The sequence below is a fragment of the Pelodiscus sinensis genome, chromosome 5 (assembly GCF_052426305.1).
Source record: "Pelodiscus sinensis isolate ZL-2025 chromosome 5, ASM5242630v1, whole genome shotgun sequence".
Lineage (NCBI taxonomy): Eukaryota > Metazoa > Chordata > Testudines > Trionychidae > Pelodiscus > Pelodiscus sinensis.
The window spans coordinates 131632816-131647607 of record NC_143056.1 but is presented as its reverse complement, the minus strand read 5'-3'; the positions used below and the strand labels follow the sequence as shown (position 1 = coordinate 131647607).

At 54.5% G+C, this 14792-nt stretch overlaps 1 protein-coding gene and 1 long non-coding RNA gene across 4 annotated transcripts in view; one reads left to right on the top strand and one right to left on the bottom strand.

Moving 5' to 3' along the window:
- Positions 1 to 14792, top strand: part of LOC102457786 (integrin alpha-X-like) — a 40957-nt gene that overhangs the window by 6553 nt on the left and 19612 nt on the right. Inside the window, exons 2-6 of one of the 3 annotated variants that reach the window (XM_075928879.2) lie at positions 6525 to 6628; positions 12038 to 12152; positions 12245 to 12348; positions 12756 to 12820; positions 14554 to 14668. In XM_075928879.2, coding sequence (XP_075784994.2) covers positions 6525 to 6628; positions 12038 to 12152; positions 12245 to 12348; positions 12756 to 12820; positions 14554 to 14668 — 503 coding nt within the window. Of the gene's footprint in view, positions 1 to 6524; positions 6629 to 12037; positions 12153 to 12244; positions 12349 to 12755; positions 12821 to 12903; positions 13179 to 14553; positions 14669 to 14792 lie in introns of those variants that run through there. The other 2 variants (XM_089778904.1, XM_089778905.1) reach the window with 2 other exon arrangements.
- Positions 6323 to 12842, bottom strand: LOC142829380 (uncharacterized). Its single transcript, XR_012903764.2, has 3 exons — positions 12704 to 12842; positions 8227 to 8306; positions 6323 to 6462 (listed from the first exon to the last, which is right to left on the bottom strand). It is a non-coding gene; the product is annotated as an uncharacterized LOC142829380 (long non-coding RNA).

The window sequence follows — 14792 nt, the reverse complement described above, 5'->3', positions numbered from 1 at the left end:
GGAGAGGAGTGGGTGTAGGGTGGGTGGGAGGTCTTGAGAGGGAGGGTGGAGCAGGGGTGGGAAGAGGCAGAGGGCGGGTGGATCCGCGGGAGGGGGTGGAGCAGGGTGGGAGGAGGCAGAGTCTCAGGGAAGGGGGAGGAAGCAGCGGGGCGCACGTGGGGGGAGGGACAGTGACTCAGGGCAGAGCAAGGGTGGAGCACCCAACAGGAAAAATAAAAGCCAACGCCTCTGGTTGCAGCCACTGATAAGCAGAACGAATTAGAAGCCTCCTGGCCCTGTTGCCTCCTAGTCACCTCAGTATTTATTCTCGCTGTAGGTCAAGGCAGGGCAGGGCCTTCCTCCCCACTGCACATCTGGAAGCCAGGCCCAGAGGCTACACCAACACCGCAAAAGGAACCCGCAGCGAGTCTCAGAATCAGGTTCCTGTTTTCAGCATCAGCAGCTCATTAGGCCGGATTCTGAAACCCAGCCAGCAGCTCAAGGGTCAGCTCCAGCAAACCCCAGCCTGGTCACCAGAACCGCGGTCAGTCGGCCCGAGCTCTCGGACTTGCTGCCAGAGGTTGTTAGGGTGGCTTGTTCGCCATGGAGCCATGCCCACAGTCTGTCACAGCGGGTGGGTTTGCACTCCCGGCTTCTCTCGGTGTTGAAACAAGCCTGCGTTCAAATCATTTGTTCCTGTGGTTTTAATCCAGGTCTGACAGTTCCACACTCATCACAAACCCCCCCAGAAAACGGCCGGGAAGTAAAACAAAACAAGCCAACCTTTTATTTTAAGAAACGCACTCTTTTACCAGGATCAAAACCAAGCCCCCTTGTGCCAGGATCCCCCCTGCTGCCTGCCTGGGGTTCCAGGTCTGTCTGTGCAGGGATCCTGCTCCTGGCGTGGAGATGCACTTGGCTCAAGTCAGTGAGGTGTTTGGGGGTGACGATGGGGTGACAATCTGTGGTATCTTTTCTTGGCACTGTTCCACCAGGGACCCCCCACTCCGCCCCTGGAATCCAGGCAGGCCAAGATGTGGCCACTGACCAAGACTGGCGACCAAGCTGCCTCGCTCATGGAGAAGCTGGAGAATTTCAGCCCTGCTCAGCTGCTCCGAGATGCTCTGAGTGGAATTCTTTGGGCTAGGAGACCACAGTCCAGAACATCAGAGCTGTGCTGACAGAACCCCCCCAGGGCAGGACAGGGTAGGGCAGGTCAAGCACTGTGTGGCGTCTGGCCAGGTTCCTCTACCTCTGTCACTGCAAAGCCGATGTCCTCGGACAGCCCTGAAGGTCGTATCCAGCCTACTCAAGCAAAAACTTCTCTGCACGGAGGCCAGGTTCAGGCTCTATCAAGCCTGCGAGCTGCCTGTCTTCCTGTAGGGGTCAGACACCTGCACCCTCATACAGGCAGACTTGTAGCAGTGGGAGAAATTCCACAGGCGCTGTCAGGGTGAAATCCTGAGTGGAAAGTGGGTTGGCTTTGGGAGAAATGGCACAGCCATAGTTCCCGCTAAGGGGCGCGCCTGCACGGTCACGCAAAAAATTCTTCCCCCACCCACCTCCTCTGGGGAGCCATGCAGCAGCACTCGCAGGCAGGCGGCTGCTCCGGTGGGCCGAGGAGTAACGGTAGTTTGAATTAGGATCTTTAATTCGAACTACCTACTCTGTGCCGTGTGTAGCCGTGGGCATGGAGTTCGGACTAAGAGGGATTTAAAAATGGCAGTGCCCGGGAACATGCAAATGAAGCCTGGGATATTTAAATCCCTGGCTTCATTTGCAACTCCGCTTGCCCTCATTACCCTACCTAGCTCGCACTAACGAGCTAGTGTAGACGTACCCTCACATATTTACAGGTCCTCGGACCATAATGCATGTACATGTAGTAGGCAGGGGTGTCTTTCGGAGGTGTGGGGGTATGCTTAGACTGACCTCCACCCATCTTAGTCACACGGGGAGTAGAGGAAGAGTGAGTATAGTGGTAAGTATCCCCGCCAGTCACGCGGGAGACCGGAGAAGAGTGTCCACAAGTGTCTCCCTTTCCGTTCAACAGCTCATAGGAAACTAACTCCACACACTCCAAAGAAGGAGTCTGACGGGTCTCGAGAATCAGACTTTAACAGCAGCTCATGAAATAAGGGGAGTCGTCACTCCCTCACATATCCGCTGGGTCTCTATCTTCGGCTGACCCCCCTTGCTTTCAGAACTCCCTCGTGGGAGAGTCCTGGTGCGGCTGGAATCAGCTGACTTCTCAGAGACCTGGGCAGTGGCATTCACACTCCACTCATTACATTCACACCCAGCAGCTGCGTCTAGATTGGCATGATTTTCTGGAAATGCTTTTAATGGGAAAAAAAAGCATTTTCGGAACAGAGCGTCTAGATTGGCAGGATGCTTTTCCGCCAGAGCACTTTTTGCGGAAAAGCATCCATGCCAATCTAGACGTGCTTTTGTGCAAAAAACGCCCCAATCGCCATTTTCGCAATTGGGGCTTTTTGGCGCAAAACAAATCTCAGCTGTCTACACTGGCCCTTTTGCGCAAAAGCTTTTGCACAAAAGGACTTTTGCCTGAACGGGAGCAGCATAGTATTTCTGCAAGAAGCACTGATTTCTTACAGTAAGAAGTCAGTGCTTTTGCGGAAATTCAAGCAGCCAGTGTAGACAGCTGGCAAGTTTTTCCAGAAAAGCGGCTGATTTTCCGGAAAAACTGTCCAGTCTAGACAAGCCAGCGTTTTTTCCAAAGGTACCTTCTTTCTCTTTTTTTTCTCTATATTTTCCACATTGAGATGCATTTCTTTCCATGGACCTCGTCCATATTTGGGGCAGCAACCAACACTGTTCCCCCAAGGGGCAGCAAACAACATGTTCCCCCCCAGAACCGCAGGAACCTATAGTTCCCTATGTCTGGACTTAATACAACTTTCCTATATCTGGGGCGTTATCACGACCGCATCAACAGAATCACTAACTCTACAAGGCGGTGGCACTACAAACAAATCCCCAGAACCGCTGTTACTTAATCTACTTGGGGGTGGCAAAACAAAAGATCCCCAGAATCGCTTTTGCATCTGACCTTGTTGCTGATTCAAGAAGTTCGGATGGCGTGAGCCCAATGAGACAGGCAGCTCCACGGGCAGTGGAGATTTCAAAAGGCCTCTTACCTCTAGTCTGGCGCCTTGGGGGTCAGAAGGGGAATGGTCCGCGGCCGTCTAGAAAACAGGCCTTCACTCGGCGTTTGTGAGCAACTAGTAGTCAGAGACAGTTTAATCGAGCAATATTGCAAGGGAAGAAGCTGCTGTTAGGCAGATTGTCAAATACAAAACAATTAGAAGCCAATATATATCCTGTCTGTTTATATATAATAACAATAAACAATTATTCCCCTTTCCGTAACAATTCCCTTCAGACGCCACCTTATCTCAAGGTCTTCACTAGAGTCAGCATTCTAACCTTATCTCCGACGAAACCAGCATCTCTCGCGGTACTCTGCATTGTTAGGTCTCAGAGTTAGCATGAGTTAGGCTAACCAAAAGGTCAAAAATGGCTACATACAAATCCCTTGGCTTCCACACTGGTAATTTGGCTGTGTATTTTTAGGTACGTGCACACACAATCTCCTGCCTTCTAGGACACAGGAATCAGATCATGGTCTTAAAAGGGTGACTTTTTTATTAACAAAACACAGAAAATACTCTTGACACACTACTTGGTTGCCAGGTGTTACAGAGCAACTGCCAAAACAAAACCAAACAAAACCAAAAAGAAGAAGAAGAAGACGACGACGAAGAAGAAGAAAAAGATTAAAACACAGAATTGTTTCGCTGAGGGCCAGTATGGGGAGTTACAGTATAAGGCACAGCACGAAGAGTTCAACCAACCCAAAAATAAAGAAAATAACCTGATCACATCCGACTAAACATGCCGTTCTACTCTCTCATCTGCTGGTCCAAGATTTAATCCTTTTCTAGGCATGGGTGTTGCTGGATACTCCAAACCAGGCTCCCTGGCTTAATTCATGTCCTTCCAGCTCTGCGCTGGCAGGAATAGGAAAGATTTCAATTCGAAAGCTCACACGCTTTTTTCCATTGAGTCTCCTGCCAACTCACTTCCTGCTGCTCTAGCTTCCCTGTGGATTCTCTAGGATTGGGGGGGGGGGGCAATAATTTTTGGCCGGGGGCCACATCAAAAATTTGTGAAGTGGCCCTAGGCTCCCCCGAAGGGGGCAGGGCCTAAACTGGAAGGGGCGGGGCCAGGATGCTTCTGAGCTACCCCACTCACAGACCATGGGGTGAGAAAGCCCCTTTGCCCCCCCCTTCCCACTAGGCACCCATGCCTCTGGCAGGGCGGGAAGAGGCTTTGCACACTCCCCCCCAGACCAATCAGGGCCTGATTGCCTAGTGGGAAGGTAGAGTAAAGGGGGTCCCCCACCTCCAGGCGGGGGTGAGGGGAAGGGCGGAGGAAACTTTGCATGCTCCTCCCGCCCCCAGGCCAATCAGGTCAGTGTCCAGCCACTGTGCTATGCTAATTGTGTAGCTTATTTCGAGTCTATTTGAAACAGGCTATTTCGAAATTTGGCACTGTCCATGCAGCACCAACATTGCAAAATAAAGTGCTATTTGGAGCCATCCCTTACTCTTCAATAAATGAGGTTTACTGGGATGGTGAAATAGCGCGGCTGTTATATTTTGGAATAGCGGACGCATTCAAAAAACATGGGGTAGCTATTTCGGGATACCGCTGGTCTCTCAAGTTAACTTTGATGTGTAAACATACCTTAAATATCCTGCAGCATCTACGCGGACACTGATATATGCCTGTCGGGAAGGTGCTGTTGTTACGTCAGTGTACTTGGTCACGTACATCACTGAGAAACTGACCGCACTGAGGGGAAGTAAGCTCCCCTAGGCATATCTAATTCTGTGCTAGAGATCAGGTCTCAACACAGCTGTGGGTTTTTCTTTTCCTGTGTCAGTTTTCACAACTGTCATGGTATCAGGGGTGCGCGAGTCTGTCTGCATCCAGCTGTGAGTTTGCAAATTTAGTCGTACGCCTCTGGATGTCTCAGTGTCGCTGGGGCCTGGGTCTGTCTCCGCATGGTGTTTTGTCCAAGTAGAGTTGTGTGTGGTTCTGTCTGAGTGTTGCTCATGACTGGTGTGGAAAAAGTGAATAAGGAAGAGTTATTTACTTATTCCTGCTATATAAGAACTAGGGATCACCAAATAAATGAATAGGCAGCAGGTTTAAAACAAATAAAAGGAAGTTTTTCTTCACTCAAAAGCGACAAGGAGTCCTGTGGCACCTTATAGACTAACTGAAGTGTAGGAGCATAAGCGTTCGTGGGCAAAGACCCACTTCGTCAGATGTATCTGACGAAGTGGGTCTTTGCCCACGAAAGCTTATGCTCCTACACTTCAGTTAGTCTATAAGGTGCCACAGGACTCCTCGTCGCTTCTGCAGATTCAGACTAACCCCTCTGATATCCCTCTGATACTTCAGTACCCCTCTGATACTTTCTTCACTCAGTGCACACTCAACCTGTGGAACTCCTTGCCAGAGGATGTGGTGAAGACTAGGACTTTAACAGGGTTCAAAAAAGAGCTAGATAGATTCATGGAGGTTAGGTCCATCAATGGCTATTGGCCAGAAGGGGTAGGAATGGTGTCTCTAGCCTCTGTTTGTCTGGAGGCAGGTGACATGATTTAAACCCACCACTCTGTGCTCCCTAGGCAAATACCCTATTCCCTAATCCACTACAGAACCCACCCCATCTCCTTTCCTTCAGTGGGTCCCTTCACTTGCCATCACTGGGCTAGATGGACCTTTGGTCTGACCCAGTCTGGCTGTTCCTACGAGCTTATGCTGTGTCGCTGTTTCTGCATCACTCCTGTGTGTGGAGATGGGGCGGGGGTACGGGAGGGTGTGTGTGTGTGTCGGGGTAGCTCTTTCTGTTTGTCTCTGTGGTTCTGCCTGTCTCAGCATAGCTTAGGTCCTGCCTCAAGCAGCTTCGTACAGGACAACCTCAGAGTTAGGCTGAACCTATGACCAGCACACATGGGTGGTTCTTTCAAACATTTACAGCCGAACAATAGACTTTATACAGCTTTGGACCTTTAGTGTGCAGAAATAAAATGCTGCTTTTCACCAGCTTCATTTAAATGAAACAAGCACAGAAACCGTTTCCTGACCTTGGAAAAACTTTTTTTTTAAATCCTTTATTTTGGAGTAGTTTATATTTAACACCCACTGCATTGCATTTGCCTTTCCCCCCCGATCTCTGCTGCCTGAGTGCCGGCTTCCATTACTAAATGTGAGGTGTGGTTGACTGCTCAGTTCGAGGCCGGGATTCCATTGTGTGTCCGTGCTGCTGTCAGTGTGCCTGTCTGCCTGTCTGTCCGCCTGTCTCGTGCGGTTTAGTTTTCTTCTCTTTTTTTCTTTCCCTGCATCTCCCCTGAGTTCAGTCTCCTCCCCAGGGCTGGTCTTGTCCTAGTTTCACATGACACTGATTGTACTTCTGTTTCCTCCACACTCTGTTCCTTCCTTCGCAGACGGTGCCCTCAAATCCCACATCACCCGGCACACGGCTCCCCGCCACCCTCCTTCACCCGGCCTGGGATGGACCGCCTGCCGCTGCTCCTCTTCCTGTGCACAGGTGAGTACCGGCCACAGCAGGGTGGGAGCAGAAATCCCAGGCAAGATGCCCAGTGGGCAGTGCTGACCTAAGCCATTCTTGTGCCCTGGGCAGTGGGCACATGGTGCATGTGTGGCCCTGTCCCTGGGCGCACGGTGCCCCTTACAACGTCAATCAGGCACCTCCCATAGGCTGGTGCCCTGGGCAGCTGCCCGGCTAGCCCCTCCCTCCCCTTAATCTGGCCCTGCCAGAAGGTACGTTTTTGGCAGGGGATGGAAGCAGCTGGATTGTCTGGACACCTGGGTTCTAGCCCTGGCTCCGGGAGAGAAGTGGGTGTTGGAGGGGGAAGAGCTGGGGGGGGGGGGGGGACTCCTGGGTTCTTCCCTAGGCCTGCGTGGGGAGGGCACAGTGTAGAGCCAGTGCTCATCCACCATCGAGCCGCACCCCCTCTGGCCTCAGGTGTGGGTGGGTAGCTTTGCCCAGGGCCCCCAGCAGTGGGGTGGCACCTCCCAGCAGAGCCTGGCTGCCCAGCTGCCACGGGGCGGGCAGTGCACAGATGCTGATGCTGGCCCGGCAGGTCCAGGACTGTCCGGAGGGATTCCCATCAGGGATCTGGAGAGGCTCTGGCTAGGGAGGGTTGGGTGGGGAGCAGGCGGCGCTGGGGGGGGCGGATCGGCACTGGCTCAGTGTAACAGATCCATCCTGCTTCTCTGTCACTCTGAACTCCCTGCTCTGACCCACCCAAAGCCCTCCCCTCCTGGGGCTGGGGTGAGAACTCAGAGTCCTGGCTCTCCACCCCCCCAACCCACCAGACACCCCATCCCCTCCCCTCCTGGGGCTGGGGTGAGAACACAGGAGTCCTACTTCTCATTCCCACCTGCTCCAACCCACCAGACCACCCCTGTCCTCGGAGGGCTGGGGTGAGAACCCAGGGATCTTAGCTCTCAGCCCCACCTGTTCCAACCCACCAGACCCCTCCTGTCCTCGGAGGGCTGTGGTGAGAACCCAGGGATCTTAGCTCTTAGCCCCACCTATTCCAACCCACCAGACCCCTCCTGTCCTCGGAGGGCTGGGGTGAGAACCCAGGGATCTTAGCTCTTAGCCCCACCTATTCCAACCCACCAGACCCCCCCTGTCCTCGGAGGGCTGGGGTGAGAACCCAGGGATCTTAGCTCTTAGCCCCACCTATTCCAACCCACCAGACCCCTCCTGTCCTCGGAGGGCTGGGGTGAGAACCCAGGGATCTTAGCTCTTAGCCCCACCTATTCCAACCCACCAGACCCCTCCTGTCCTCGGAGGGCTGGGGTGAGAACCCAGGGATCTTAGCTCTTAGCCCCACCTGTTCCAACCCACCAGACCCCCCCTGTCCTCGGAGGGCTGGGGTGAGAACCCAGGGATCTTAGCTCTTAGCCCCACCTGCTCCAACCCACCAGTCCCCCCTCCCTGCCTGAGAATGGCGAGTCTCTCTCCAAGGTTCCCAATCTGAAGTTCTCCAAGACAGACAATGGCTCTCACCTCTCCCATCCCCCACCCCTGGAGGCCTGTGGTCAGTGCTATATTCATTCAATTGGCTTCCCCCCTCCCATGCCAACACCCCACCCCCCACTTGACCTACTCACTTCCTCTGCGGGGCGGTTGCATCACAGCCGAGCTGCTCAGGCTGGAGGAAAATTAAATTGTACCTGACTCCCACGGTTACCTGGGGGGAGAGAGAGAGAACCCTGGAGTCCTGATTTCCAGCTCTGCCCCCCCCCCCCAACCAGTAGGTCCCTCTCCCTTTGCAGCACTGGAGTCTGGAACCGCGGAGCCACCTTGCCCACTTCCCTTTCCCCAGCCTCCTACTGGCACCACTCCCAAGTGGGTTGCACCATACGCTGGGCAGTTTCCCAATTGCTTTGCAGAGCCTGTTTGGCAGGGGGAGGGGGAGAGCCTGGACTAGTAGAGGGCCAAACCACTGCATCAGAAGGGCAGCTTGTATCTGCTCTTTTAGCCATGGCTTGGGAGGGCCAAAATATGCTTGCTGAGGGCCCCCAATGGGCTACCCCACCCAGCAGCATAGCCTTGGGATGCTCTTGCAACTGGTTCTCATGGCCACCTATAAAGTCTGGCCCACTGGGGTCTGGATGCCTGGGTCCCCCCTCCAGTGAAGAGAGGGGGCTGGGGAATGGGAGTGGGAGAAGGGATAGGGCAGGCGTCTGGACTCCTAGGAAATACAAGAAGAAGTCCTGCGGCACCTTATAGGCTAACAGAACTATTGGAGAATGAGCTTTCGTGGGCAAAGACCCACTTCATCAGGTGCATGTAGTGGAAATTCCAGAGGCAGGTATAAAATATACAGGCACATGAAGAGAAGGGAGGACCAATCAAGAGGAAGGCCAGAGTTAACGAGGTCAATTCAATCAGTGAGGATGTGGCCCACTTGATGTGGAGGTATGACCACCGAGAAAGGAGGAACTGCTATGGTAGTTGGTCAGCCATTCACAGTCTTTGTTTAATCCTAAATTGATCGTGTCAAATTTGCAAATGAATTGTAGCTCTGCAGTTTCTGTTTTTTGGGGGGTTTGTTGCAGGATGACTACTTTTAAATCTGCTACTGTGTGTCCAGGGATAGTGAAATGTTCTCCTACACGGTTTTGTGTGTTACTATTCCTGATATGTGGAGAAATTGGAGAGGGTCCAGAGAAGAGCAACAAGAATGATTAAAGGTCTAGAGAACATGACCTATGAGGGAAGGCTGAAAGAACTGGGTTTGTTTAGTTTAGAAAAGAGAAGATTGAGGGGGGACATGATAGCAGTTTTCAGGTATCTAAAAGGGTGTCATAAGGAGGAGGGAGAAAAATTGTTCATCTTGGCCTCTGAGGATAGAACAAGAAGCAATGGGCTTAAACTGCAGGGTGGTTTAGGTTGGACATTAGGAAAAAGTTCCTAACTGTCAGGGTGGTCAAACACTGGAATAAATTGCCCAGGGAGGTTGTGGAATCTCCATCTCTGGAGATATTTAAGAGTAGGTTAGATAAATGTCTATCAGGGATGGTCTAGACCTGTGGTCACCAACAGGTCGATCGTGATCGACCAGTCGATCGCGGAGCGTCCTGTCCACCCTGCCCCCATTTCCCTCCCACCCCCGGGAAGCCCCACTACCTACCTCAAGTGAAAATGGAGGTAGTGCAGCTTCCCAGGATGGACAGAAGTCCCGCAGCTTAGCGCCACTTCCGGCGATTCCAGAAGTGCGCTAGCTGCTCTGCCGGGTGTACTGTGGGAGGGAGCATCGGCTCCCTGCACCGCACAGGAGGGGTGAGTCATCCCCGGGGGAGGTGCTCGTGGGATTTTCCTGCGCCGGGTGGGTTGGCCCCGGGGCAGGCGCATGTGGGGTTTCCCTGTGCCGTGGGGGGGTCAGGCCTGGAGGAGGCATGCGCTGGCTTCCCTCTGGAAGGGGGGGAATCCTGGAAAGAGGCAGATGCAGGGGACTCTCTGCCTCCACTGGCACCCCGCCCCTTGTCCGCACTCCCTGCTTCCCACTGCCCTGTCCCCAGCCACAGAACTCTGTCCTCATTCCTGTCCCCAGCTACAGAACTCTGTCCCCATTCCCATCCCCACTCCCCGAACTCTGTCCCCACTGGCACCCTGTCCCCTGCTGCAGAAACCTGTCCCCATTGGAACTCTGTCCCCTGTGCAGAACCCTGTCCCCTGCCCTCCCAGCACCCTGTTCCCTCTTCTCTGCCCCCCGCTGCAGAACTCTGTCCCCACAAAATGTATAATTATAAATGCTTCATTTAGATTTAAATAGCATGAATAAAAAACAGACCATTTATTTCATAACTATAAACATGTGATTTTAATTTTACATATTGCCTAATTTAAAAATAAACTGTTTATCAGAGTGTGTAAGTAAGGGCTGGGGATAGCAAGTGATGGACAGGAGGAGAATAGAGAGGGCGGGGCTTCAGAGAAGGGATGCGGCTTCAGTGAAGGGGCGGGGCTTCAAGAAAGGGGTGGGGCGGTAGATCTTCACCTGTTCTGAGATTTAAAAAGTGATCGTGGGTGTAAAAAGGTTGGAGACCTCTCGTCTAGACCGTACTGGGTCCTGCCATGAGGGCAGGGGACTGGACTCAATGACCTCTCGAGATCCCTTCCAGTCCTAGTATTCTATGATTCTGTGATATCTGATTTGGGTCTGTTTCTTCTTTTACATAGGGACCGTCCAGTTTAGCCGATGTATATGGCAGACGGGCATTGCTGGCCGTCTGCCTTATACATATTACACTGGTATTACATATATATTACCTTGGTAGATGTGCAGATGAATGAGCCAGTGATGGTGGGGCTGACGTGGTTAGGCCTTGTGATCTGCTGGTGTTGCTGGTGTAGGGATGTGAGCAGAGCTGGCACTGAGGTTTGTTGCAGGGATTGGTTCCTGAGTTAGAGTTACTGTGGGGCGGTGTGTAGCTGCTGAGAATTTGCTGCAGTTGGCGGGTTGGCGGTGGGTGAGGATTGGCCTGCCTCCCCCGGCAGCTAACCTCGGTGCCAACTCTGCCCACATGCTAACACGGCTGCCCCTCTGATGCTGGACTCCTGGGGTTTCCCACTGGCTCTGGGTTGTTACTTACCAGCAGGTCTCACACTTCGGCTGAGTTCATTGCACATTTTGGAGGCTCATCTCCTTCCAACCCCTCTCTTTGTGGGACCCCCTCCCACCCTCTTCAGGGGCTCTGGGTGCCCCTCCTTACCCCCTTTCTCTCCCATGCTCCCATTCTGTCTTTCCCTCACTTCTCCTTCCATGCAAGAGGACCCCGAGATCCCCTACTTGCCAAGGATTCTGGGTCCTTCATTTCCCCATCACCGCCCCCATGCCAAGTGTGCACCCCCATTGCACCCTTCTTCCCCACCCCACCCTCTTCTCCCTCGCTGTTCTCAGCAGATCAGGTGTGCCGGGTGTGCACATGCTGCACTGCATGGGTAGCTGAGGGGGGACGTCGCAAGGGGTTACACCCAAACCTGGCTAAAGCTGCTGGCTCTGCCAAGCAGATGCCAGGGGGGTCTGTGTGCCCCCCATTTCCCTCCTTCTGGTTTTCTGACCCTCCCCTCCAAACCCATAGGGTTGTGCGCCCTGGAGCATTCCCTGAACTCTTGGACTTGACCCGATGTGGTGTCCCATGCCGCAGACAGACACACAGGCACCCAGTTCTACGTAGGGCTGGCCATGGATGTGCTAGGCGCTGTACAGACACAGGGTCAGCAGATGTGAGAGCAGAGGGCAGGGGCTGGGGGTTCTATCTGGCTATCTAGCTCCTGGGTTCCTCTATCCCAGGAGGTGAGCAGGTGTTGGTGGGTTGGAGCAGAGAAGGCTGGGGGTCAGGCCGGCCCTAATAGCCTCACCACTGGTCCCTTCTCCTGGGGAAACTCTAACCAGAGACCGTTTAACCCCTGCAGCGCTGGCCTCCAGCCATGGATTCAGCGTGGACGTGGACAGACCCATCACCTTCCAGGAGGCAGCCGCGGGGTTCGGGCAGAGCGTGGTGCAGTTCGGGAGCGCCAGAGCCGGGCGGTAAGAGCCAAACACAGGCTGTTCCCACCCCTGAGGGGACTGTCTGGGATGATGGGGTGCCCCTGAGCCTCTCTCTGCTCTCTCCCCTCCAGGCTGGTCATCGGGGCCCCGCTGCAGACGGGGAACGTGAATGAAACCGGCAAAGTCTACACGTGTGACGCAGGCTCCAAAAGCTGCCAGGAGATCCCCATCCAGAGTAGGGGACCCCCTGTGCTGTGGGGTGCATGGGGGCAGACTGTGGGTGAGGGGCTGGGAGCCAGGAGGCCTGGGTTCCAGGCCTGCCCCTGGGAGTGGTGTGGGGCCTAGTGGTTAGCGAAGTGTCACTGGGGAAGACTCGGAACCAGCACTTGCTCTGGGTAGGCAGCACGGTCTAGTGGGTGGGTCAGAGCAATGGGGGCTGGGAGATCAGGAGGCCTGGGTTCTCTTTCCATTCAGTTGCAGGGGGATGTGCAATGACTTCCCGTCCTCCCCCACAGATGTGGAAAGGAGATTGAGTCACAAGGTGGGGCAGCAGTGGGGAGGGGGGAATGACTCAGTGAAGTTGGACTGACCCTGTCTCACCACAGGTTTTCTCAGCCGGGTGTGGGTGTGTTTCTCCCGCAGGGCCCCTGGATGCAGTGAACATGTCCCTCGGATTGTCTCTGGCTGCCCGGGGCTCCCAGCTCCTGGTGGGTACCACACCCAGGGGAATTGGGGGGCACTGGAGCGGCTTGTTTATACCAGGGCTTCACCCCGGATTTGGGTCAGTCACTTTACCCAGAATTCCACAAACTCTTCCTCCCCCCCACCCCGACAATGTTTGTGAGATCGAGTAGCAGCACGGTGATGTCATAGAGCGGGTGACATCATAGAGGTTTGAACCCCTGGGGAGCCACCGTCACCAGGGGAGATGGGACCGTGGGACGGGAACCCCTGTGCACTGTCCCAGGGAGGCGGATAACTGGGTGACGTCTGGAGGGGCGATAGAATGATACAGCAGGAAGGGGTCATGTCGCCAGCGCCAGAGCAACTGTCATGGTGGGGGTGGTAAGTGGGGGGGGGGGGGAGAAGGTGTCACCGTGAGAGTGTATTTTCCAAATATTATTTATTGGGTGCAGGGGTGATGTGTGCGGGGGGCACATGTCCCCCCAAATGCATAAGCAGGAGGGGCAAGGGGTCAGAGCCTTTGGGTGGCCTGGGGGACTAGCCAAGGGGGCCTGGCACCCACGGCAGGGCTCACTCTCCCCCCCCCCCACCCCCCCCGCTCACCAGCAGTAGCAGAGGGAAGCGTAGCAACATGGCTCTGCGTTGCTGGCTCCCAACCGCATCTCTCAGGGGAGGGATGGGAAATTTTAAATTAAATTTTAATTTTAATTTTAATTTGTAACCCGACTGGGTGTTTTATGGTGACTGGACCCCATTGTGCTAGGCGCTGGAAAAACACAACACAACAAGGTCCCACGGGGCTTACAATCCGAGTGTGAGACAAGCGACAACAGCTAGAAACGGGCACACAGATGGGGGAGAACAGGGAGACAACAAGACACTATTGGTCGGCCCGACCGGCAGTGGTCTCGGTGCACCACTGGCCTAATTGCTGCTCAGTTTTGTAGCAGGCAAAGTGGAGCTTTCAGGAGGCTTGGCCAGGAGACATGGCGGCCATTTTCGGGGAGCTCATCTCCCGTGTGAGGGGCCGTGTGGGAGACGTGCAGAGGGGTTGGCTGGAAAAAGGAACAACTGGGCTGTGGAGGCCGGGCATGAGACAGAGATGGTAGGCTGGGTGGGGACAGGCGGAGAAGGGCCTGGAAAGGGAAGAGCAGCAGCTTGGGTTTGAGGGGAGAGCGAAGAGGCAGCCAGAGGGCTACAAACAAGGCGGGGGACAGGAGCACTCTGAGTGGAGATGAAGGGTTGTTGTTGCCATGGTGAGGGGTGAATGGCCTAAGACGCTGTGAGGCGTGTGGTAGCCAGGTGCCACTAGAATGACTTGCGATGGTTATGTGAGAGGGGTAGCAGGGGGGTAAGCAAGTGACATCACTATGACGACTGTGAGGGTGTTTTGGGGAATGGGGGAGCCCACATAGAGCAGGGAGGGTGGTAGACAGGTGACATCACCATGGCGACAGTGCCTGCAGAATGACATCACAGGGAGGAAGCATGACAGGAAGCATGGCAACCCACTGGGTGATGTAGCCATGGCAACAGTCACTGGACGCTACTGCCATAGCGGGGAGCATGGTAACCGAGTGATGTCCCCGTGTCACTCCTTGTCCCCTCTCTCGGAGACAGGTGGCGGGTTCTGGGGTCCTGTCTGCCCCCAGGGGGTCCCCTGCCCTGGCAGGGCCTTTTCCCACATAGCCACGGTCTTTCTGCTTCACACTCAGTTCTCATCACCTACTGACCTCGTCCCTCTCTCATGCCCCAGGCCTGCGGCCCCACGGTGCACCGGGCCTGCGGGGAGAACATGCACCTCAACGGCTACTGCTTCCTCCTGGACCAGAGCCTCCCGCAGCTCCGGCGCATCCCGGACACCCTGGCAGGTGGGGGGCAGAAAGGTCTAGATGGGTCCATGGGATGTAGGGGGGAGGGTTGGACAGCAGCCTAGATGGTCCTATTGGTTTGATTCAGGATACCAGTTGGATCTAGGAGGCAGGACCCCTGGGT